This window comes from Saimiri boliviensis, chromosome 6, assembly GCF_048565385.1.
Source record: "Saimiri boliviensis isolate mSaiBol1 chromosome 6, mSaiBol1.pri, whole genome shotgun sequence".
Lineage (NCBI taxonomy): Eukaryota > Metazoa > Chordata > Mammalia > Primates > Cebidae > Saimiri > Saimiri boliviensis.
In genome coordinates this window covers 116,349,183-116,376,197 of record NC_133454.1, presented here as the reverse complement: position 1 = coordinate 116,376,197, position 27,015 = coordinate 116,349,183, and the positions used below count along the sequence as shown (strand labels likewise).

General features: G+C 37.5%; 2 protein-coding genes and 1 pseudogene across 2 annotated transcripts; 1 reads left to right on the top strand and 2 right to left on the bottom strand.

Annotated features, from left to right (window-relative positions):
- Positions 1 to 1,023: 1,023 nt before the first annotated feature.
- LOC101043030 (olfactory receptor 5W2-like) lies at positions 1,024 to 1,975 on the top strand (annotated as a pseudogene).
- Positions 1,976 to 7,383: 5,408 nt separating this feature from the next.
- LOC120364578 (olfactory receptor 5I1-like) lies at positions 7,384 to 8,337 on the bottom strand. Its single transcript, XM_039470369.2, has one exon. It carries the CDS (start codon positions 8,314 to 8,316, stop codon positions 7,384 to 7,386), a length of 933 nt encoding a protein of 310 aa, XP_039326303.2. The 5' UTR covers positions 8,317 to 8,337.
- A 6,405-nt stretch (positions 8,338 to 14,742) lies between these two features.
- LOC101037089 (olfactory receptor 5D16) lies at positions 14,743 to 22,311 on the bottom strand. The gene is given in 5 exon segments (XM_010337503.3): positions 14,743 to 14,837; positions 19,759 to 20,249; positions 20,251 to 20,334; positions 20,336 to 20,682; positions 22,255 to 22,311. Coding segments are annotated over 5 exon segments (1,074 nt in total).
- Positions 22,312 to 27,015: the final 4,704 nt, after the last annotated feature.

The window sequence follows — 27,015 nt, the reverse complement described above, 5'->3', positions numbered from 1 at the left end:
GTTACAACTTCTTCATAATTGGAATGGGGAACACATCTCAGGAATGAATTTGTCTGAGGTTATGGGACTGTGGGAATGTGAATGTTCTTGCAAGTCTAATATGTTGGTGAACGGATAATGTGGATTCCACTTGATCAGGAAAGAGGGACCCATATAGTAAACTATAGTCTCTTTCTTACATCTCTATCACCAGTACTGCAGCATCCCTGCAATTAGCTTCAAAATGTTGTTTATAATCTCCTGTGAGCCACAGCAGCTTCAGACAAAGGCGTAGTTAGCCCTGGCAGATTCCTGTCTGTCCACTCTAGCTTACTGATTATGGAGACCCTTCTATTCGCTTCTCATGCCATCATCACCCTTCTTACTCCAGTGATTTGTGAACTACAGACTGTCTCCATCCCAGTGACAATGAGATGCAGGCTTGGTTATTAATGCTGGATAGGACCTGGGGGGTTATTGGGAAGTAGAGGAATGTTTTATGTAAGAACCTGCCATTGCTCTGCCTGCTCCACATTTTTGGATGATGAGAGAAACATAATGGGATATATTCATTACCCACACTTACCACTTGACTATGCATGTCTATGGTGAGATATCACAACATTTCTACAAAAATGAAAGCAAAAGCAGCAACAGTAATCTTGTCATAAGATGTGAGCTATCTGGTCGACCTAATTATAAGAACAATTACCTTGAACTCTGAGAACATCAATTTCCTAGTCTATAAAAGAGAAATAGCAAAAGTCACCGTAAATAAATAATGCATAGGTTTTCATGAATTAGCATGATTTAATTTGGATGAAAGTGTACGACAGTCTCTGTACAGTGCCACAAAAATATAAGAGATATTGTGGTGCTCATTTTGTTGCTTTACATTAAATTGGATATTTTCCAGTAGATTGTTTATACCTTTATTTTTTTGTTACTAAAAAATGACCATCAGTTTGACTATTAGCATAGTAAGATCATGTTAACCCTTCATTTCTGTTTTCTTCTTTTGCAATCAGGGATTTCCAGATCGGAATGAAGACCCTTGAGAACTGCACTGTGTTTACAGACTTTGTATTCTTAGGACTTTCAGGTACACAGGATGTGCAGCAGGGGCTCTTTGTGCTTTTCTTCCTAATTTATGGCGTAACTGTGATTGCCAATCTAGGGATGATCCTACTGATCAAGATGGATCTCACACTTCACACACCCATGTATTATTTCCTGAGCAACTTGTCTCTCTGTGATGTCTGCTACTCTTCCACTGTCTCTCCCAAGATGCTGGCAGATTTCTTAACTGACCAAAAGCGGATTCCGTTATGATTTATGTGTCATCCAGATGTATTTATTTGGAGCCTTTGCAGATGTGGAATGCCTCATGTTGGCTGTCATGGCCTATGATCGTTATGTTGCCATTTGCAATCCACTTCTTTATACAGTCACTATGTCCAGGAGGCACTGCACCCAGCTAGTGGGTGTGGCCTATTTTGTAGGCTTGGTGGATTCTGCAGTCCACACCTGCTGCACATTCAGGTTGTCATTCTGCAATTCTAATGTCATCAATCACTTTTTCTGTGACATCCCACCCTTGCTAGCCCTCTCTAACTCAGCCACATTCATCAATGAGATAGTGATGTTCGCATTCATTGGCTGTGTTGTGGGGTGCAGCATCGTGACTGTCTTCCTCTCCTACAGCTACATTATAATTATGATCCTTAAAATGAGCTCAGCTGAGGGCAGACTTAAAGCCTTCTCTACTTGCACCTCCCACTTGATGGCTGTGGCTGTATTTCACGGCACACTCCTGTTCATGTATTTCCGACCCAGTTCAAGTTACTCAATGGAAACAGACAAAATGGCTTCTGTTTTCTACACGGTTGTCATACCTATGTTAAATCCACTGATCTACAGCTTAAGGAATAAGGATGTGAAAGGTGCTCTGAAGAAAGCAGTAAGCACTAAATTATGTTCTGTAATGACACTGTGATTTGCATTCACAAATAATAAACTTCGGAGACTTAAAGTTCCTGTACTTTGACATAGGTTTCTGTAGTGCCACCCATATGGCCTTCAAGGTATTTTTAATTACTTACCATTGTGCTTAAATTGTGTGTGTGGGTGGGGGGGGGAGAATTATTGCTCTTAGCCTTCCCTCTAAACCAAGGAGGAGTAGAAATAGACTCCTTTTGTTGTTTAGCAGAGAAGGTCCTTTTATATTTCCCCACTTTCTTCATGAACATGCCAGTGAACTGTTGTGGGTTCTAGTGAACCATTTTCCCGCAACAATTCAACAGACCCTCCCTAAATTTCCTATTCCATAAAAAAAATGTTGCTCATCCAAAGGGAATTTTAGAGAATCAAACTTAGTCTGGTTCGTGCTCTTCCTATGTACGAGTATCATCCTATAAGTGTCCTGCCTATACTTATAAGTAAATAAGCAGTAAATAAATATATAAAAGCAAATAAGAAATCTCTTGCCCAAATAAGAAGTGTCTTTCCCTAGACATAAAATTCCATAAAGGTAATGTGCTTTTCTGCCTTGTTCACCATTATTTCTGCTTTGTTATTTTTAATGCTTGGCTCCAGGATCCCATTTATAAACAGATATTCAATACACAAATCAATGTTCCTTGAAAATTTACGCAAAAGGGAGGCTTTGTACATTTACCAGAAAAAGAAGTCCCTTCCATTTCATTCTAGTATGTTCACCTTGGATAAAATCCATCTGTACCTCTTGTCTTTTGACCTAGGTTTGAATTAAGTCATCACAAACAGAGATCATTTGATATACCGAACAATTTTTCTCAAATCCTCTATTTCTCATTGTATCAGCAGACATCCCCAGGATCACCAATCCCAGATTTTTATTTTAATATTAAATCATTATCTCATAGTCTCAGCATCAGCCTCCAGACTTCCCCCCTGCCCTTACTCTGGAGAACAGGCATGGTGCTATTGGCAACCTACAGGACTGCACAAATGGAATGAAGGATCTGTACTTTCTCCAGACACCACTGGAAAAGGAGCCTCAATCTCCCTTGATGAGTTTGTACCATTATATTCTGTTAATGGTTCATGTGAACTAAAATTTCAAAAATGGAAGGTCCAATTGATTTGGGTGAAGTTGTAAAGCATGTCCAATGAGAAAAAAACCCACAAATGACAAGTCATATTTATATTAGTGTATCATTTATAATAATTTATATTGCTTGTTTGTGTATTTATGAAATAAACTGGAATCCTATTCTAAACAAAATGTTAGTAGTGGTCATCTCTAAGTGATTGGCTATTAGGTAATCCTACAATATGTTTCAATAAATTAATTAATTGCATATATTGGTCTTACTGAAATCATTTAGGAATTAACCAAGTTATGAAAAACATAACACGATTTTTTATTCTAAGGATTATTCATTTTATTTTAAATTGTCATAAAGGAAACACATGAAGGCACACTTCTCTAGTACTAGGAGGACAAGGTAATGAATTATATAGGGTTTTGTTTAGGCCTTCTATAATTTTATATATCATTTTAGTTATAAACTGCACTGATTGTTATATGCTTCAAAGCATCATGGGAGTGAAACAATTAATTTAAAACATAAAAGTTTTAGCAGAATATTTATTTCACATTACTAATTGAACAGAATTTTAAAACAAGAATATTTTACTCTCTCTGAAATATTTATTTTCCTCTATAATTTTAAATAGCATATTGATTGTTCATAGAATATGTTACTTATCAGGATCTCTCCATCACTTCCCAAACCATTCCCTGACTCAATGTAGTTTTTTAAAAAACATATTAATTATATTCATATCTATAAAAAACTAAACACTTTGGCCAGGCATGGTGGCCCATGGTCACTTCCAGCACTTTGAGAGTCTGAGGCAGGCAGATCACTTGAGCTGAGGAGTTTGAGACCAATCTGAGTAAAATAGTCAGAGCCTGTCTTCACAAATACAAAAAAATTAGCCAACTAATGACTGAAACAAGTGATTTAGTATCTATTAGCTATGGTCATTCCTAGCATTATTTTAGAATAATTAAAATAACTTATTCTTAAGAAGTGGTTGTCATAAGTTTTTACAATAATAAATTAATTTATATGTTAACATACCCTCCAGACACAACTTCTAAAGAAGGTTAGGAATTCAGGCCATTGAAAATTCCTCCTCAGTACTAATAGAATGAATTCAAAATACTGAAAGTTAGCACAATTAGTCAATAGTGCTAGACAAGAAAAATAGTTGAGGCAGGTAAACTGGCTCACGCCTATACCCATCACTTTGGGAGGCCAAGGCAGGCAATTCATTTGAGCTTGGGAGTTCAAGACCAGTCTGGTAACATGGCAAAACCCCATCTCTACAAAAAAATTAAACAAAAAATTATCTGAGTGTGGTGCCATGCACCTGTGGTCCCAACTACTCAGGAGGCTGAGGTGGGAGGATTGCTTTAATATGGGAGGTTGAGGCTGCAGGTTTGAGCCTGGGAGGTCAAGGTTGCAGTGAGCTGAGATTATACCACTGCACTCCAGCCTAGGCAAAAGAATGAGAATCTGTCTCAAAACAAAACAAAAACACCTGAAATACTCATTTTACATTGTTAGTCTCAGTTTCCTCATTTCTTTAACATGGGTTTAACATGTGTATGATAAAATTAAAGCTACATATCTTTATCTATAAATATAGAAGTATATTATGTCTTAAGTGTGTATATGTGTGTCTATGTATATATACACATATATATATTTATGTGTATATATGTGTGTATGTATACATACACACACACACACACACACACACACACACACATAAACTACCTTATCTCAGGGATTAGATATATATATATATAACAAGGATATCCATCTATCTATTCATCTATCTATCTGTCTATCTATCTATCTATCTATCTATCTATCTATCTATCTATCTACTATCTATCTCCTTAATATTGGTCAAGGGACTCTTTAAGAAAATATTGAGCCCAGTCTCAGGTACTAACCTCCTAATGCTGAAAGAAAGGATGGTATTGTCCACAGCATCATGTTATGAAATAGTCTGCAGACTCCATCTTCTTCTATCCCCTTTACAGCCTGCTCACCTCGTTGGTCACACTACAGTGACAAATTCTAGTCTCAGGTCATGTTTCTAGCTGGCTTCCCAGCCACCTTAGGACTTCTTTGTTTCTGATCCTGGTTAGAGCTGAGTAGAGGTTTCTTCATGGCTACCAGTGCTGGCTGCACCATTCCCATGTTTAGGTCAAAAGACTGAAACTATACTATTGATTTAAGTCCCAGATCCTACAATCCCAAGAAGTCAGTTAATTAATCCCAGAGTACCTCATTTTATGTTATACTGTGAAACTTCAGCCCAAGGGCTGTGGCTGACATGCCACATGTAGACACAAAAAAAATCAATATCTATTCATTGTGATGAACCCATGCACTTAAAAAATTTCCTATTCAGTTTTTAAGACAAAGCACGTGATTCTTATTAATTTCAGAATGCTATTCCAGTCTTCACTAAAGCACCCATTGGCCAGAGTCCTACCTCAAAAGTGTTCTGTATAAACAAATTCCTCCTTGTTTTAAAAATGCATTCCACTGCAGTGAATGAAACTGCTCTAGATTTGCAACACAGCAAAGGCTTTCATTGTCAGAGGCTTTACTCTCTAGTTTATCCCATATCCCAGCATTCATCCTCACCTTTGAGTTTAACACTGTTTTCACACTTTCCAGACATAACTTCCTTCTAGATCATACCCCAGTGGCCAACTAACTTCTCGCCCACCATCTGTAGGCTCTGATTCTCATCCCTGGCTCTCAGAGAATAGCTTTCGTTGGAAACAGATGCTTGATGTCACAAAGAAAAATCAGCACTGAGATAAAGGATCTCTCAGCAAAACAATCTTTACTTGCTGCAGAAAGAGTGCTCTTGTTAGCTATCTTGCTAAGAGAGTACAGTAAACAAAGGAAAAGCAGACGTATTTATCTTTTACACATTTGGGGTCATCTTTACTGCTGTGTCTGCTCTCTGTTGGCTGGAGCTAGGTTTCACAATCTAAAACTAAAACTTGATTGGCTAACAACTTAAAACTTTTCTAAACAGATAAAAAAGCAATGGAGAACAAAAAGGAAGTCTAAATTAGGAAGGAGCATAGGCTGCGAGCTGGGACATGCCCGTGAGCACATCTAGCACAGATATCTTGCTTAAAGTACAAGGGCATAGAATGTACTATGTGCCTGTGAGCATGTCTAACAGCTACATACGATAGGCCTTAACAAAGGGTCGCTAGTAAAAAGCAAGAAGGCTGTGAAGAAAGTTAGTCTTTAAAACAGACTATTATTTTTAACATTTAGTATTATTATTACTATTATTATTCCTTAACAAGAAAGGAAACTTTGAAGAACTTTTCTACTTCCTACAGCTTACCTCAGAAATTTTAGCTGTTTGCTTGTCAATCAAGAGATTTCAGAGTCAACGTATTCTAGAGAAAAATGTTCATGAAACAAGTTTTAATTTAGTCAATGTTTGAAAATTGTCTTTTAAAAAGTCATTACACTTGAAAATATCTTGTAATAATCAAACTTCAGTTTCAAAATTGTCTTTCCTGACACCTGATTTCTTCAGGAGTGTTGGAGGTGGGGACACAGTTTCCCCTTCCCTCAGAAGTCCAAGCATAAAAAGGCTTAGAGGTGACAGTGAGAGTCTTTGAGTCCCCATTTCACTCACTGCTTATCAAGCCTCCACGTTCTGCACCATAAATGTTGAGGGACTTTTTCCTTAGTTCAGCTAAGAGCTGGGTCCTTATGGCCACAAATTAGGCTCGCAGATGATTTGAAGGGTGCTAATAATGGAATTTATTTTGCAAAAAGGATAAAAGAGAGAACAGAAACTCGACAGCAAGGCCAGACTTCCTGCTAGTGTAGGCTTCCCGCTTCACAGATTGAATTTCCAGGTTCCATTCAGGAAGAGGAGGGGCTGGGCTCCTCCTCGCTGCAAACGTCACGAACTTCCGTGGCTCCACTTCAGTGTGCACTTCTCCCAGTACCTGGGCCAGTTTGAGTTTTGGCAAGGAGCCCTTCCCACATGGTTGTCTCAAAAGTTTGTGGTGAAAAGAGAAAAGGAGTAAGACTGTGAGATACAGGAAATTAAGTGTAAGGTAAATCTTCCCTGGAAATAAACAGTAGAAATTTCAACTTTAAAATAATAGACATAATATAAGTGATATGAGAAGGCCAATCTCTAAGGCTAGGCTGTGGCCCTGTTCTGTGGTTGAGGGTCATTACCCACAAATTTGGAGAGCATTCATATTAAATTGAATTTTCCAACAGTTAGAACCATAAGTCAGAGAGCAGGTATTTTTGAAAAGTTCTCAGGTCCAGTTTCATCTTAAGAAAGCAATTTTCTTCCAATCACTTTTCTAAAAGCATTTTTGACGTCTTTATTCCTTAGACTGTAAATTAGAGGGTTCAACATAGGTATGATCAAAGTATAGAACACAGAGGTCACTTTGTCAATATCCAGTGAATGGCTGGTGCTGGGGCGCAAATAAATGAATATCAAGGTACCATGATAAATAATGACCACAGTCAGATGGGAAGCACAAGTGGAGAACCCTTTTCTTCTTCCCTCCACAGAACCCGTTCTAAGAATAGCTGCCATAATGAAGACATAAGAGACGAGAACTGTTAAAAGACAGATCGCTTCCACAAAACTGGCAGAGACAACCAGAATGATGTCATGTATGTAAGTGTCAGTGCAGGACAGAGAGAAGAGTGGGGAGATATCACAAAAGAAATGGTTAATGTCTTTGGAGCAGAATGACAGATGGAAAGTGTTCATGGTGTGAATAACTGAGCTTATAGTGCCCCCCAAAAATGCTCCAATTGCAAGCTGGCAACAAACCTTCTTGGACATAATCATCATATACAGCAGTGGGTTGCAGATTGCTATGTACCGGTCATAAGCCATGGCAGCCAAGAGGAAAGATTCTGTGTCAACCAAAGAGCAGAAAAAATATAACTGTGCAACACAGCCATTGTAAGAAATGGTCTTCTTATCAGAAACCAAGTTCACAAGTAATTTAGGGGCAATGACAGAAGAGTAGCATGCATCTATGAAGGACAGCATGCAGAGGAAAAAGTACATGGGAGTGTGCAAGTGGGAACTAATTGTGATTAATAAAATCATTCCAAGGTTCCCCATCAGAGTAACAGAGTAGATGAAGAAAAACACTGCAAAGAGGAGACTCTGAAGTTCCAGATGGTCACTGAATCCCAGGAGAAAGAACTCAGTCTTCACAGTGCTGTTCTCTAACTCCATTATCTGCAACGATCTGGTTTTCTGGAGGTGTGACAGAGTGACAGAAGAAATATTAATAATACCCTGGACACTGGTAAAATTTTTTTAAAAAGAAAGAAAATTTTTAAAAAAGAAATAAAAATATCAAAATTAATAAAACAGTGATTCTAAAACCATGTAGGCATCCTGATACAACTAGACATGCATCCATTTTCAAATATTTTTCATTATTTTTAATTAAACCAATCATTTACCTTCTCAATTCCTTAATGTGATTGCTTTCTGCATCATATTGTACCACCATCAAGCCAGTTGCTAAACTCTAAACATACCCTTCACTCTTAATTTCTTCAATTCCACCACTAATGTCCAGAGATAATGCAAACCATCTTGTCATGGCAAACTCTTAATAAATGGCCGCTGTGCCACTGTAACATTTGGTATAATCCATTTGGGGAAGGCACTCTGTGTTCATAGAAGAAATTTGTGCCTTTCTTAAGAAGGCTGTGGTTCCTTAGGAGAAAGAGGCTTTTTATATTTTGCTTTGAGGTTTTTGAGATCTGCTTTTTGATCTCACCTCAGATCCCAAGAATTCAAACTCTGATATTCAAATCTCTAGTGGGAAAAGATATGTGAGCAATTAAACAGTTCCACTTGGGAATTGATTAAACACAAAATGAAATGATGTAAGATGTTTTTCTACATCATGAGAATGCCTCAAAAAAACATATTTTGGCTTTTGAAATGGTAGGTTACTATAGGAAAAATTCGATTATATTTATTATCTAATTTGATTTAACCAGCTCAAAGCAACTTATCAAACAACTACTATAATATTCTATGCATATTGATGGTATAATAAATTGAGAATAAGCAAAAATATATCTAGTGATTGAGAATTATAAACGAGTTTAATAAGTCTGATATGTACTATGATAGATTTACATCTGCATTCAAATAAAATGCTGGCAACACAAGGTCTGAAAACATCAAAAGGTCTTCACTGAAAAAATACCTTCACTCTATGAGTATTTTCTTCCAGGCACTGATCTAGGTACCAGGTACAAAAAAGAGAAGAGGGAATGCTGGGAAGATGGCCGCCTAAGAACAGCTCAGGACTTCAGCTCCCAGTGAAGGTGCAGAGGGTGAGTGGACGCCACATTTCCAGACGAACTCTTATTGCCCACAGACCAGGAGATACCCAGGCAGAGGGGTCGCCAGCGTCGCAGTCCCAGCTGGTGCGGCTGCTTTGGCCCCTGTGGGGCTGATTCCGCCCGCGCGGCTGCTGTGACCACGCCCTGTTGCTGCGGTTCTCCGTACAAAAGCCACTGGTCTGTGAGCCCTCTTAGCTGGCGAGCAGAGCCCTGAGATGGCAGAGTTGCCCATTCATCTGAAATAGCGAGTCAGGCCAGGAGATTCCTAGGGAAAAAATCCGCCAGGAGCCGGCGCCACAGTTCGAGCCGACTCAGTGAGTCGCAGCACAGGAGATCCCGGCGCCTTTTCAACAAGTGACTGGAACGTGCGGTCCTTCAACTTAAAAGAAAAGACTCTGAGTCAGGGAGCCAGGTGATCAGGCTCTGTTGGTCCCACCCCTCCACCCTCAACAACAATGAAAACAAAAACAGTAATTGGAAACCCTCTGGGTTGAGCCCTCCAAACCAAGCACAGCTGAACCTGGACCCTCTGGCTCCGTAGGGGAGGGGCTTCCGCCATTACTGAGACTCTCCACTGCTACGGAGACAGGCTGCCGTTGCCGAGGCAACCCGCCGTTGCCGAGGCAACCTGCCACAACAGAGAGAGTCCGCCGTAACAGAGGCGGGGCCACCCTTGCCAAGACAGTTCTAACTACGCCCATATAAAAAGGACTACAGGGAAGAGCTCAGGGCAGCTGGGCGGAGCCCACAGCAGCTCAGCAAAGCCCCTGCGGGCAGGCAGTGGCTAGGTGTGCTGCTAGCTGAGCGGGTCAGACCTGAAAGAAAAATCAAAAAAGGCAGTAGTGCAACGGAAACTCATAAAGCTCCAACTCCCTGGGACAGAGACAGACAACAGGTGGATAAACCCAAAAAAATGGGAAGAAACCAGCGCAAAAAGGATGAAAACTCCCGAAACCAGAACACCTCTCCTCCTAAAAGGGATCACAACTCCTCACCAGCAAGGGAACCAGACCGGATGGAGAAGGAGGGTGATGAAATGACAGAATCAGACTTCAGAAGGTGGGTAGTAAGAAACTACAATGAGCTAAAAGAACATGGTCTAACCCAACGCAAAGAAACTAGGAACCTTGAAAAAAGATTGGACGAACTGCTGACGAGAATGGACAGCATAGAGAGGAGTATAAGTGAATTGATGGAGCTGAAAAACCCAACATGAGAACTTCGTGAAGCATGCACAAGCTTCAACAGCCGAATTGACCAAGCAGAAGAAAGGATATCAGAGGTCGAAGATCAACTCAATGAAATAAAAAGAGAAGGCAAGAACAGAGAAAAAAGCACAAAAAGGAATGAACAAAATCTTCAAGAAATGTGGGACTATGTGAAAAGACCTAATCTACGTCTGATAGGTGTACCTGAATGTGATGAAGAGAATGAATCCAAGCTGGAAAACACTCTTCAGGATATTATCCAGGAAAACTTCCCCAACCTAGCAAGGCAGACCAATATTCAAATTCAGGAAATACGAGAACACCACAAAGATATTCCTCAAGAAGAGCAACCCCAAGGCACATAATCTTCAGATTCACCAGGGTTGAAATGAAAGAGAAAATGCTAAGGGCAGCCAGAGAGAAAGGTCGGGTTACCCACAAAGGGAAGCCCATTAGACTCACAGCAGATCTCTCAGCAGAAACCCTACAAGCCAGAAGAGATTGGGGGCCAATATTCAACATCCTTAAAGAAAAGAACTTTCAACCCAGAATCTCCTATCCAGCCAAACTAAGCTTCATAAGTGAAGGAAAAATAAAATCCTTTGTGAACAAGCAAGCACTCAGAGATTTCATCACCACCAAACCTGCTCTACAAGAACTCCTGAAAGAGGTTCTACACATATAAAGGAACAACCAGTACCAGCCACTCCAAAAACACACCAAATGGTAAAAGAGCATCAACACAATCAAGAATCTGCATCAACTAACCAACAAAACAGCCAGGTAGCATCAAAATGACAGCATCAAATTCACACATAACAATACAATCCCTAAATGTCAATGGACTAAATGCCCCAATCAAAAGACACACACTGGCAAATTGGATAAAAAGCCAAAACCCATCAGTGTGCTGTATCCAGAAAACCCATCTTACATGCAAGGATACACAAAGGCACAAAATAAAGTGATGGAGGAAGATCTACCAAGCAAATGGAGAGCAAAAAAAGGCAGGAGTTGCAATTCTCATCTCTGATAAAATAGACTTTAAAGCAACAAAGATCAAAAGAGACAAAGAAGGACATTACATAATGGTAAAAGGATCACTGCAACAAGAAGAGCTAACGATCCTAAATATATACGCACCCAATACAGGAGCACCCAGATACATAAGGCAAGTTCTTAATGACTTACAAAGAGACTTAGACTCCCACACAATAATAGTGGGAGACTTTAACACCCCATTGTCAATATTAGACAGATCATCCAGACAGAAAATCAACAAGGATATCCAGGACCTGAATACAGACCTGGAACAAGCAAACCTAATAGACATTTACAGAACTCTCCACCCCAAATCCACAGAATATACATTCTTCTCAGCACCACATCACACCTACTCTAAAATTGACCACATAATTGGCAATAAATCACTCCTCAGCAAATGCAAAAGAACAGAAATCATAACAAACAGTCTCTCAGACCACAGTGCAATCGAGTTAGAACTCAGAATGCAGAAACTAACTCAGAACCGCACAGCTTCATGGAAACTGAACAACTTGCTCTTGAATGTTGACTGGATAAACAATGAAATGAAGGCAGAAATAAAGATATTCTTCGAAACCAATGAGAACGAAGACACAACATACCAGAATCTCTGGGACACATTTAAAGCAGTCTCTAGAGGAAAATATATAGCAATGAGTGCCCACATGAGAAGAAAGGAGAGATCTAAAATTGACACCCTATCATCAAAATTGAAAGAGCTAGAGGAGCAAGATCAAAAAAACTCAAAACCTAGCAGAAGACAGGAAATAACTAAGATCAGAGCAGAACTGAAGGAAATAGAGACACAAAAAACTCTTCAAAAAATCAATAAATCCAGGAGCTGGTTCTTTGAAAAGATCAACAAAATAGACAGACCACTAGCCAGATTAATAAAAAAGAAAAGAGAGAATAACCAAATTGATGCAATAAAAAACGACAAAGGGGATATCACCACAGATTCCACAGAAATCCAAACCATCATCAGAGATTATTACAAACAACTCTATGCACATAAACTAGTAAACCTGGAAGAAATGGATAAATTCCTGGACACCTGCATCCTGCCAAGCCTAAACCTGGAAGAAGCCGAAACCCTGAATAGACCAATAACATGGTCTGAAGTCGAGGCAGCAATAAAGAGCCTACCACCCAAAAAAAGCCCAGGTCCAGATGGGTTCACAGCTGAATTCTACCAGACATACAAAGAGGAGCTGATACCATTCCTTCTGAAACTATTCCAGACAATCCAAAAAGAGGGAATTCTTCCCAAATCATTTTACGAGACAAACATCATCCTGATACCAAAACCCGGCAGAGACTCAACAAGAAAAGAAAATTTCAGGCCAATATCCATGATGAACATAGATGCAAAAATCTTCAATAAAATACTGGCAAACCGATTGCAACAGCATATCAAAAAGCTCATCCACCATGATCAAGTAGGATTCATCCCGGGGATGCAAGGCTGGTTCAACATACACAAGTCCATAAACATAATTCACCACATAAACAGAACCAAAGACAAAAACCACATGATTATCTCAATTGATGCAGAGAAGGCTTTTGAAAAAATTCAACAACCCTTTATGCTAAAAACCCTCAATAAACTAGGTATTGACGGAACGTATCTCAAAACAATAAAAGTTATTTATGACAAACCAACAGCCAATATCATACTGAATGGGCAAAAACTGGAAGCATTCCCTTTGGAATCTGGCACTAGACAAGGATGCCCTCTCTCACCACTCCTATTCAATATAGTACTGGAAGTTCTAGCCAGAGCAATCAGGCAAGAAAAAGAAATAAAGGGTATCCAAATTGGAAAGGAGGAAATCAAATTGTCTCTATTTGCAGATGACATGATTGTATATCTGGAAGATCCCATCATCTCAGCCCAAAATCTTCTGAAACTGATAAACAACTTCAGCAAAGTCTCAGGATACAAAATCAACGTGCAAAAATCACAAGCATTCCTATACACCAGTAATAGACTTCAAGAGAGCCAAATCAAGAACGAACTGCCATTCACAATTGCTACAAAGAGAATAAAGTACCTAGGAATACAACTAACAAGGAACGTAAAGGACCTTTTCAAGGAGAACTACAAGCCATTGCTCAACGAAATAAGAGAGGATACAAACAGATGGAGAAACATTCCATGTTCATGGTTAGGAAGAATCGACATCGTGAAAATGGCCATACTGCCCAAAGTAATTTACAGATTCAACGCTATTCCCATCAAGCTACCAATGACCTTCTTCACAGAACTGGAAAAAAACACCTTAAACTTCATATGGAACCAAAAGAGAGCCCGCATAGCCAAGTCAATTCTAAGCAAAAAGAACAAAGCAGGAGGCATCACACTACCGGACTTCAAACTATACTACAAGGCTACAGTAATCAAAACAGCATGGTACTGGTACCAAAACAGAGATATAGACCAATGGAACAGAACAGAGGTCTCAGAGGAAATACAACATACCCACAACCATCTGATCTTCGACAAACCTGACAAAAACAAGCAATGGGGAAAGGACTCCCTGTTTAATAAATGGTGTTGGGAAAACTGGCTAGCCATGTGCAGAAAGCAGAAACAGGACCCCTTCCTGACACCTTACACCAAAATTAACTCCAGATGGATTAAAGACTTAAACATCAGACCTAATACCATAAAAACCTTAGAAGAAAATCTAGGCAAAACCATTCAGGACATAGGTGTAGGCAAGGACTTCATGACCAAAACGCCAAAAGCAATGGCAACAAAAGCCAAAATAGACAAATGGGACCTAATCAAACTCCACAGCTTCTGCACGGCAAAAGAAACAGTCAGTAGAGTGAATCGGCAACCAACAGAATGGGAAAAAATTTTTGCAGCCTACCCATCTGACAAGGGGCTGATATCCAGAATTTACAAAGAACTAAAGCAGATCTACAAGAAAAAAACAAACAAGCCCATTCAAAAATGGGCAAAGGATATGAACAGATACTTTACAAAAGAAGACATACAGGAGGCCAACAAACATATGAAAAAATGCTCATCATCACTGGTCATCAGAGAAATGCAAATCAAAACCACATTGAGATACCATCTCACACCAGTTAGAATGGCGATCATTAAAAAATCGGGAAACAACAGATGCTGGAGAGGATGTGGAGAAATAGGAACACTTTTACACTGTTGGTAGGAATGTAAATTAATTCAACCATTGTGGAAGACAGTGTGGCGATTCCGCAAGGACCTAAAAATAGAAATCCTATTTGACCCAGCAATCCCATTACTGAGTATATATCCAAAGGATTATAAATCATTCTACTACAAGGACACGTGCACACGAATGTTCATTGCAGCACTGTTTACAATAGCAAAGACCTGGAACCAACCCAAATGCCCAACGATGATAGACTGGATAGGGAAAATGTGGTACATATACACCATGGAATATTATGCAGCCATCAAAAACGATGAGTTCACGTCCTTTGTAGGGACATGGATGAACCTGGAAACCATCGTTCTCAGCAAACTGACACAAGAGCAGAAAATCAAACACCATATATTCTCACTCATAGGTGGGTGTTGAACAATGAGAACACATGGACACAGGGAGGGGAGCACTACACACTGGGGTCCGTTGGGGGGAAATGGGGGAGGGGCGGGGTGTGGGGAGGTGGGAAGATATAGCATGGGGAGAAATGACAGATACAGGTGAGGGGACGGAAGGCAGCAAACCACACTGCCAAGTGTGTACCTATGCAACAATCTTGCATGTTCTTCACATGTACCCCAAAACCTAAAATGCAATAAAAAAAAAAAGAGAAGAGAAGAATAACTTGAAATGAGCATTAGGTATTTTGGCAAGTACAGAAGAGAAAAGAAAAGATGCAGTAAAGAAAACCACATAAACAATTACATGGAAATGTAAAAATCTATGGCATGTTTGGAGACTTGAAAATGAGATTGAGAATGTGTTGTCTAATGGAGAAAGAGAAGTCCAGCTGGAAGACATATAAAACAAGTTAATTTAAAACTGTGTGTGTATAGATCTGTATATATGTGTTAATTTAAAACTGTATGTATGTATCCATAGCTTTATCTTTATATCCACACATACCCATATATATGTGTGTGGATATGTATCTATCTATACATACATACATACATACACATATATATGGCTAAAATTTCTTGAAATCCACTTCAAGAAACTAGAACATTATGCAATTAATAAAGACAATATTTATAAAAAGAATATTTGTAAGTAGGTGTATTTGTCATCTTTGGTTGGATGTGGCAGAATAACATTTTTAAGTGGCTTAAGCAACAGTGGGAATTTATTGTTTACATAACTTAAAAATCTGGACATAGATTAGTTGAGAGAGGATACAGGTGTTCAAAAAATTTGCCATTCTCCAGCTCTCTGCTATCCTTTTCTTTTGGATGACTAAACTCTCAAGCAGATTCTCTCTTTTCACCAAAGAGAGCTACTAGCTGTTTTATGCAGTTTCTACCTGCCCAGAGGATTAGCCTTATAAAGAAGAAGCTCTTTTTTTCCAATAATTCTAACAAAATCCCACAGCTGAATCACTGGCTCACTGGTACCTATTCAGAAAAAAATCAGCAGGTCTCTTGATGACTGTCCATGAATGCTTCCCAAAATACATTGCATGCAAAGGAAGAGACAGACAGAGAAAAGAAGAGTGGATCCCTACAGAAACTGAGGTGGTATCAGTGAGTGAGAGTTTTTCTTTTAAAGTCTATTTTGTGTTATATTAATATAGCCTCCCTAGAGCTCTTTCAATTTTTTACTGTGTAAAATTTTGTGAGCCTTTTATATTTAACTTAATATGCTTCTATAACAGAAAAGATATTTTTAGATAGCACAGAGTTTTATTTGCTTTTCTATTGAATCTGGCACACTTCATCTTCTAATTTTGTGTCTACAGTATTTCTGGTTAATGAACATATGGGTGGAATTAATGTTACTACTGATTCTGCTGAATTAAGTTTACCATCTTGATACTTCATCTTTACTTGCTTTAAGTATTTTTCATTTCTTTCATTCACATTTTTTTTGAGTTGGATTGTTTTCATGATTCCATTTATTTTGCGTGCTCTAATGACTTCTTATTTTAAGTCTTAAAAATTGTGATAGTTTTCTAGTAGTTTACAATATATTTATTAGTAAATTATTGATTTTTTAAATTGAGACAGTGTCACTCCATCACCAGGCGCCAGGCTGGAGTGCAGTGGCGCGACCTCGGCTCACTGCAACCTCCACCTCCCAGGTTCAAGCAATTCTGCGTCAGCTTCCCGAGTAGCTGAAATTATTGAATTTTGATAGACCCTAAAAGAGTAAACATCTAAGTCTTCCTTATCCATGATGCTACTGTTGTACACTTTACTTTTACAGACTCTATAAATGCTATTCATTGATGTCTTTTCCTAAGACTCATATATTTTAGAGCAATTTAAAATAACTTTTAAATATAAATCATTAACATAATTTCTTGTGCTCCGTATTTCTTTATGTAGCTTTGAGTTTCTATCTGATATGATTTTGCTCTCCTTGGATACCTTACTTTAACCTTCCTGGTAGCACATACCTGCTATCAATGAATTATCTCAGGTTTGGTTAGATTAAAATTTTTTATTGATTTTAGAAAGAGATTTGCCTTGTGTATATGATTCCAGGTTGACAGTTTTGTTGTTTCCCCATCAACATTTTCAATTTCTCATCTTTTTTTATCTATACTAACTTTTGTAGTTACTGCAAGGAAATCTGTTGTAATGCTTTCTTTTTTTAGATCTGTTGTTCTAAAGTAGAGATGAATTTGTGTCTTCACCACCACTAAGGGTCATTTGGCAAAGGTGGAGATATTTTGATTGTCACAACTGGAAGGAGGTACTCCTGACATCTAATGCATAGAGGCTAGGGACAGGTAAGCCTCCTACAATTCACAGGATAGGACCCAACATTAATTTTCCAGTAAAAAAAAAAAATGTTAATAATGCTGATGTTGGAAAGCCCCTCTTGATGTGTAATGGTTCTTCCTTTCAATATTTTCTCTTTTACTTTTTTCCTTTTCCCCTTGTATGATCTCTCTCTCTCTCTCAATCTCGATGTTGTCCTTTGCATCAACATCGATGCAGCTAGAAGCCATCATCCTAAATAAATTATTACAGAAAAGAAAACTAAATATTGCATGTTCTCACTCACAGGTGGGGGCTAAACATCAGGTACCCATCCATGGATATAAAGAAGGAAACAATAGATACTGGGGAATGTAAGAGGGAGAGGGAAAAGAGAGAGGGGGAAGTGCTGAAAAACTACCTATTTGGTACTATGCTCACTACCTGAGTGATACATTCAATCACAGTTGAAACCGCAGCATCAATGAATATACTTTTGTAACAAATCTGCACACATACTCCCTGAATCTAAAATAAATTGAAAAAATAAAGAATGCTGAAATCTGTGCTCTTCTAGAAATAAACATATTTATTCATAAATAATTTTAATAATTGAAATAAAAAGTAAAATTCACCCCAATTAATATAATTAAAAGATGCATTTCCAGTTATTATTTTACAGTTTCTCATTCAATATTTTATAAAAATTTGTAACACATGTTAAGTTGTTGAGTAGAACAATGGTAATGTTTGAGTCAAATTATGGTAATGATTTTTGTAATGATTATTTGTCGTAAATAAAAATCACATAGAACTTTATTACCACAAGAAATAAATGGTTAACTTACCTACATTTATTAATTACAAAGTAACTTACTCATATGAATCATAAGAGATACAATTCTGGAGAGTAAATGAAACTTCAATGTGAGTTCAGAGGCAAAAGAAGTGATAAGAAATCTGATAATCTATGTATTTTGAATTAATCATTTTAGACATGGTAACTAGGGCATATAATGGAAATTATATTTTTTCTTTTTCAATTAAAATTTATAATGAATTGTTTTTGAAGTATACTAAAATTTACAATAATTATATAGTAAAAAGCATGAATAATGTTCAGGAGGTGATTATGAACATTATTAATGGTCTCTACTACTGAATAAAATTTCTGTCTTGCTCTTTTGCTTTTCTTACAAACCTAATAATCCTTCAAGGCCAAATTAAAATAGCATGCAATTCTGAAACAATCTTTGCTGCATCTCCAAATGGGTTTGAAATAACTCTTTCCACCACTCCTTTTAAGATATTTACCAACGCTACTGGATTTTGAAATCCTAGAAAGTGGGTCTATCTTTTTCTGAATGCCATTTTATCACTAAATTTGTCATACAAAATTGCTTGTTCAATTAACACTTACAATCTATCAGTCACCAGGAAAGAAAGGATGACATAATTAGCCTTAATTACACATATGTAATATGCCAGCTGCATTGTTTACATTTTCACTTGCTTTCTACAACGTCTTATGAACTAAATAATATTACATGTCAGGGTCATGTAGTTCATGCCTGTAATCCTAGCACTCTGGGAGGCCAAGGCAAGCAGATCACCTGAAGTCAGGAGTTCAAGACCAGCCTGGTCAACATGTTGAAACCCCTTCTCTACTAAAAAATACAAGAATTAGCTGGGCATGATGGAGGGTACCTGTAATCCCAGATACTCGGGAGGCTGAGGTGGGAGAATTGCTTGAACCCAAGAGGTGGAGGTTGCAGTGAGCTGAGATAGCACCACTCCAGCCTGGGTGAGAAAGCAAGACTCCATCTCAAAATAAATAAACAAACAAATAAATAATATTGTTATTTTGTAGGCAAAGACAATTATTTTGTAGACAAAGACAATTATTATTTTGTAGTCAAGGTCAATCTGTCTTGTCTGGCTTGTAGAAGCTGAGCCAATAATAGCCTTCCTGATCCAAACCTCATAGTCATTCTCTTGTGAAAAAGTTTGTTTTTAATCTAAAGTGATTTTTTTAGTGAACTCTTCATGCAAAGTCCATTCAAAAAAAAAAAAAAAGAAAAAAGTTGTTGTTCAGTAACCAAATTAAATGGATACTAAGGTGTATGCTTAATATGAAAATATTTCATGTTTATTATTTTTCTGATTGTATCCTTGACATCTTTATTTCTCAGACTGTAGATCAGGGGATTCAACATGGGGATTACCACTGTGTAAAACACAGAGGCCACTGTGACTGCGTGCCTGGAATTTTTTGAGTTGGGCACACAGTAGAGGAAGAGAATGGTGCCATGGAAGATGGTGATGGCGGTCAGGTGGGAGGCACAGGTGGAAAAGGTTTTGCAGCACCCACTGACTGAAAGCATCTTCAAGGTGGTGGCAACGATGAACACATAAGATGTCAGAATGATGAGTAGTGTGCTTATCTCATTAAAAGTGGCAACAGTGAAAAGAAGCAACCGGATGAGATAAGAGTCAGAGCAAGAGAGTGATATCAGGGAGGATAACTCACAGAAGAAGTGATTGATTGTGTTGAAACCACGAAAAGATAACTTTAAAGCAGAGCATGTGAGTGTCAAGGAACACACTACTCCCCATGCATATGATCCAACCACCAGCATGGCACAGTTTCTGGGACATGACAACTGTGTAGAGCAGAGGGTTGCAGATGGCCACAAAGCGGTCATAGGCCATCATGGCAAACAATTAATTCAGTCACTACAAAGGTGCAAAAGGAAAAGAATTGCACCATACACCCTGAGAATGAAATGGTTCTATCTTCTACAACCAGGTTCACCAACATCTTGGGAGCAATGATGGAGGAATAGCAGAAATCCACAAAGGAGAGGTGGCTGAGGAAAAAATACATGGGGGTGTGCAATTTCGGGTTAATTTTGATGATCACTGTCATCCCAAGATTCCCTACCACACTGAAGCTGTAGACTGCCAGAAATACAAAGAAGAGGGGAGTTTGCAGTTCCAGGTAATCTGAGAAGCCCAAGAGGGCAAATGTGGCCTCAAATGTCATATTTCTCTCTGTCAGAAATGTGTTTTCCTTTGGTGTGATCCCAAAATTAGTTGTGGAAATAAAAAATTGAAAGTGATTGACAAATAAAGCAGCTTAACTATCCCCTCTGTAGAATATAGGGTGAGACAAAATAGATCTCTGTTAATATCCTGTTAGATGCTGTGTCAAGACAGGAGTAATTACAATTTCAGAAATAGAATTATCATTAAATGTTACTTTCTCCAAATTAGAAAATTAATTCTGTTCATGTTCTTAAATAAATTTGTAAAAACATACAGTTGTCATTATTAGCTCAAGCAATTCAGGTGATAACATATAATAAAATTCTCATATAAAACATCTGAATATCACTGAACCTCAAACGTTCTGCAAATAAAAATCCAGTAAAATGAAATAACTAATTATATCAGTCCTCTAATTTCTAACAAAAAGTGAGTCTGATATAATTTCTATAATTGCAACAATTTTCTATATAATAATAAGTGCATATATTGTGATATACTGAATTATTGTCTTAGCGTTATCACTTCTATCCATGGTTAATTTTTAGTTTGGCATTTTAATTGTTATTATTCTTTTGAACTAAATAGGTCAGACATCCAAATCAGTAATTATTTTATATTTTTCATTAAAGACCATCTATAGAATGGCTTAATCCTACAGATAAAGAGAAGCTTGAAGAAGACATGACTTCACCAAGACAGGTACAAATTGGATGCAATTAACCTAGTTTCCTTGACTCCCAGTCATATACTCATCTCTCTATGCCAGGGTCTAATCTACATTACAGGTAGAAATTTCAACATTCTTCTTTGTAAAGATCACATTTTCATATATCATTTTGCTAATTCTTTTGACCCCCATTTAAGACAATCTTTAGATTCTAAAACTATAGAAATTAGCCCAGTGAAAGTGTTGATGGACTCAGAGATTTTCTGAATATTTATTAAACAGAGACATAGAAAATAGAAGTTAGAGAAATGTCCCCATTCAGGAATAAATATCATAAAAACCTATAAACATTGATGAACACATTTTCTTTTTCTAGGTTCCCTCTCCTTTCCCTTAACATCAGCTAGGACACTCATTCTGTCCTTCTCTTACCTGTCAACAATACAGATGAAATTCTTAAGATGTCACCCCACTCTAAAGACATTCATGAGAAATTAGTTTTCAATACAGAGAGAATGGGGTGTTCTCAAATTGGGGAGTAGGGGCAGATTTATCATGTAAAATATAGAATCTGAGTCAAATTTGAATCTCAGAGATAAAAAATTGTTTGCTCTATGTATGGCCCAAATATTGCATGGAACATACTTATAGTAAAAACCATTTTTGCTTATCTGAATTTGAAATTTAATTCAGGGTCCTGCATTTTTGTCTGCTCAGTCTTGCATCCCAAGATCCAAAACACCTCAGCATTTTACAGCAAGAAACACACCCTGGTTTACCTGACACATTCCTCATTTTAGTACTGTCAGCCACTCACACCCAAATCCCCTCAATTATATTCCTTTATCAATAAGACTTAATGAGGACTGTCACTTTTGGTAAGGTTATCTCCAATTCTGCAATTAAATAAACAGATTCTAAATGTACCAGCACTAACAGGGTCTCAGGCAACACCGAGAATTCTCCACAGTTCTCTACATTCATATATCCGAGAATTTAAAGCACGAGTAAGGAGACAGTATTTTCCAGTCATTTCTCACTATTATAAAATTCGTTATCATTGCCCTATGTCAAGGTTTATAAACTTCAGCAGTACTGACACTGTGCTGGATTACTCTTTGTTGTAGGAAGCTACCCTGTGCATTGTATCATGTGTGGCAGCATCTCTGGTTTCCAACCACTCTGATGTAAATCTCACTTCCCCACCTCCTTACCCAGATGTGAAAATCAAAACGATTTTTAGACATTGCCAAATGTTTCTATCAGGAAAGTGGGGGATAGGGAATGCATACTTTTCTATACTGCCTTGCTTTCTTGATTATAATAGATTGTAATGTATCTTCCATTGAATTTAGTTTAAGACTAAGGTGCAATTTAAATATTATGGTTTCTTATCTCCCAAATTATACTATTACATGGATTAAACTGTTGTATTATCTTTGAATCTGGGCAACGCGGTGTTCAAAGTCTTCTTCCATATAATATCTTCCTTTTATTTTTCTCTTTGCCTTTGTGAGCCACTGTTGTTTTTTTTCATGCTCTGAAATATTTAGATTAAGTTGCCTTTATTATGTTTCTACAGAAGATTCATTTTATTCATTTAAAAATTTAATTTTATATAAATACCTATTTCTCTTATTCAGTTCTTCTAAAAATTTATAGAAGCAAAGATATATAGATAGATAGATATTCCTGAATATACTCTGTGTCCTTTTATTCTCTGACTCCAGGAAACAGTTGTTCAAGACACTGCTATCAGAGACATCAGCTAAGACAAGCCCTCTACACAAAGCTCTGTAGGAAAGGGGTTCTTTCTATTCCCCAGATATCCAGATACATAATATCTGTTGTGACTTGAAATTTCCCCCAAGTTAGTTTCACAAGGAAAAACAGACAAAATTGAAAGCATCTTCTAGATACTATCCATGGAAAAGAATATCCACATTTTCTCAGACCTGTGAACAAATCTGCTGGTGGAAAAGGCAGCCCTCCTGTCTCTGGAGAGCTTATCTGTGGGAGATGCTAAGACTTTTATTTCTATTGCCACTCCCACTGGCATCATGATCTGGACAATTAGTTGCCTTAATCCCCAGGAGATTCAAAACAAGCTATTAAAATTAAATACTCTTTTCTGATGTAATTCTGATTTCATGGAAAACCTGAAGGAAACAACCACAGCTTTAGCAACATTTTTATGAAAGTTAACTTAAAAGTTTAAAATGTCATCTCCTTATGTTCCAAGATTATTCCTATCATGTCTCTTTTTTGCATAATGATGAAGTATAGCAGGAGTTTTCTGTTTTATTTATTCAACAATTATTTCTCTATTTTTTTAATTAGCAATAATTGCCCCTCTGATAAATCTCATTGGCTACGATACTGTCACTGCGCAAAATTAACAATCATTTCTTAAATATATACCACGCCCCTGGTCTTTGCAAATCTTAACTGTTCTCTCTGTTACACTAACCACACAAAAGATACAGGGAGATCCTTCCTTCAGGTCTCACATTTACTTAGTTAATTTATTGCTAAGGATATTAGATGCAGAGCATATATTCATGTGTAGAGAGGATAGGACTGCAAATGTTTGAAATTTGTTCCTCAGTGTCCCCACAAGAAATTATATGTAGCTATATCCAATATATTAAGGTATCTAATGTTGTTACAAATATCTTACATATCCAGTAAACAAATATTATAATGGCAATAATAATACCAGTAATATCTGCTGTTCATCTCCTCTTTAGTTCCGATTTATCATATAACTTTCATCAAGCCATTCAGACTCTTACATCTTTTTAAATCCCACACTTCCCATGAAATTCTTGATTATCTTCTTCATCACCACTGATATTTCTTTTTTTTTCAGTTTATTTCTGGTCAATTTTACTATTAAGACCTATTTGGAAAGCTACATTTTCAGGGCTTTTAAGATTTAACAATTCCAGATAAGGGAGTATAGGCCTGTAATGGCATTATCAGCATGCCCTTCTTCTCTTGATGCATTATAAAAAATAAGTATGTGGACACGTTTCCTTGATCTATGTTGAACTTTAATTTATTGAACTGTCATTTATTGGAAGCTACTCAATTTCATATTAATCTCAGAAAGGTATTAACTATGTTTTGCTCTGGTATTGTTTTAATTCTAGGCTTATGCAATAAGCAGGTAAGATTTCTTTATATATATATATATATATATATATATCCATCTATATATATCAATATATATATATCCATCTATATATATCCATATATATATCCATCTATATATATCGAGATATATATATCTATATATATATCTATATATAGATATATATTTAAGTTATGTATATCTTAAATATATATGTATATATTTAAGATATACATATATCTATATATATATATATATTTAAGTTATGGAGTACATGTGCAGATCTTGCAGGATTGTTACATAGGTACACACATGCCATGGTGGTTTACTGCCTCCATCCCCCCGTCATCTACATCAGGCATTTCTCTCAATGTTATACCACCCCAAACTCCCCACCCCCCACTATCCCTTCCCTAGCCCCCACCCCGCAACCGTCCGCAGTGTGTGATGTTCCCCTCCCTGTGCCCATATGTTCTCTTTGTTCAACATCCACCTATGAGTGAGAACATGTGGTGTTTGGTTTTCTGTTCTTGTGTCAGTTTGCTGAGAATGATGGTTTCCAGATTCATCATGTTCCTAAAAAGGACATAAACTTATCCTATTTTATGGCTGCATAGTATTCCATGGTGTATATGTACCATATTCTCCTTGTCCAGTCTATTATTGATTGGCATTTGGGTTGGTTCCAAGTCTTTGCTATTGTACACAGTGCCTCAATGAACATACCTGTGCATGTGTCTTTATAATAGAATGATTTATAATCCTTTGGGTATATACCCAGTAATGTGATTGCTGGGTCAAATGGCATTTCTTTCTTTTTTTTTTGCATTTTAGGTTTTGGGGTACATGTGAAGAACATGCAAGATTGTTGCATAGGTACACTCATGGCAGTTTGGTTTGCTGCCTTCCTTCCCCTCACCTGTATCTGTCATTTCTCCCCATGCTATCTCTTCCCACCTCCCCACACCCCATCCCTCCCCTGTTTCCCCCCAACGGACCCCAGTGTGTAGTGCTGCCCTCCCTGTGTCCATGTGTTCTCATTGTTCAACACCCATCTATGAGTGAGAACATTCAGTGTTTGATTTTCTGCTCTTGTGTCAGTTTGCTGAGAATGATGGTTTCCAGGTTCATCCATGTCCCTATAAAACAGAAGTAACTTCAGCATCCACGAACTAGAAGTTCAAATGGCATTTCTATTTTGAGATCCTTGAAGAATTGCCACACTGTCTTCCACAGTGGTTGAACTAATTTACACTCCCACCAACAGTGTAAAAGTGTTCCTGTTTCTCGACATCCTCTCTAGCATCTGTTGTCTCCAGGTTTTTTAATGATTGCTGTTCTAACTGGCATGAGATGGCATCTCAATGTGGTTTTGATTTGCATTTCTCTAATGACCAGTGATATTGAGTATTTTTTCATATGTTTCTTGGCCACATAAATGTCTTCTTTTGCAAAGTATCTGTTCATATCCTTCACCCACTTTTGGATGGGGTTTCTTTTGGTTGTAAATCTGTTTTAGTTCTTTGTAGATTCTGGATATTAACCCTTTGTCAGATGGGTAGCTTGCAAAAATCTTTTCCCATTCTGTTGGTTGCCAGTTCTCTCTAATTATTGCTTCTCTTTCTGTGCAGAAGCTCTTAAGTTTAACTAGATCTCGTTTGTCTATTTTGGCTTTTGTTGCCATTGCTTTTGACGTTTTAGTCATGAAGTCCTTGCCTGTGCCTATGTCCTGAATTCTATTGCCTAGGTTTTATTCTAGGGTTTGTATGGTGTTAGGTCTTATGTTCAAATCTTTAATCTATCTGGAGTTAATTTTTGTGTTAGGTGTAAGGAAGGGGTCCAGTTTCTGCTCTCTGCACATGGCTAACCAGTTTTCCCAACAGTATTTATTAAACAGGGAATCCTTTTCCCATTGCTTGTTTTTGTCAGGTTTGTCAAAGATCAGATGGTTGTAGATGTGAGACATTATTTCTGAGACCTTTGTTCTGTTCCATTGATCTATATCTCTGTCTTGGTACCAGTACCATGCTGTTTTGATTACTGTAGGCTTGTAATATAGTTTGAAGTTAGGTAGCATGATGCCTCCAACTTTGTTCTTTTCGCTTAGAATTGTCTTGGGTATGCAGGCTCTTTTTTGGATCCATATGAAGTTTAAGGTGTTTTTTTCCAGTTTTGTGAACAAAGTCAGTGGTAGCTTGATGGGGATAGCACTGAATCTATAAATTAGTATGGCCAATTTTACAATATTGATTCTTTCTAATCATGAGCACGGAATGTTTTTCCATCCGTTTGTGTCCTCTCTTATTTCATTGAGCAGTGGTTTGTAGTTATCCTTGAAGAGGTCCTTCACATCTTTTGTTAGTCGTATTTCTAGATATTTTATTCTCTTTGTAGCAATTGTGAATGGGAGTTTGTTCATGATATGACTCTCTGTCTGTTATTGGTGTATAGGAATGCTTGTGATTAATGTGCACAAATCACCACTGATATTTCTTTAGGTCATTATATTATTTAACATTTGTACTGTTCAGTAGCCTCCAAATTGGTCCTTA

Coding starts and splice junctions, on each gene's coding strand:
- LOC120364578 (XM_039470369.2), bottom strand. CDS start 8,316: ATGGAGTTAGAGAACAGCACTGTGAAGACTGAGTTCTTTCTCCTGGGA.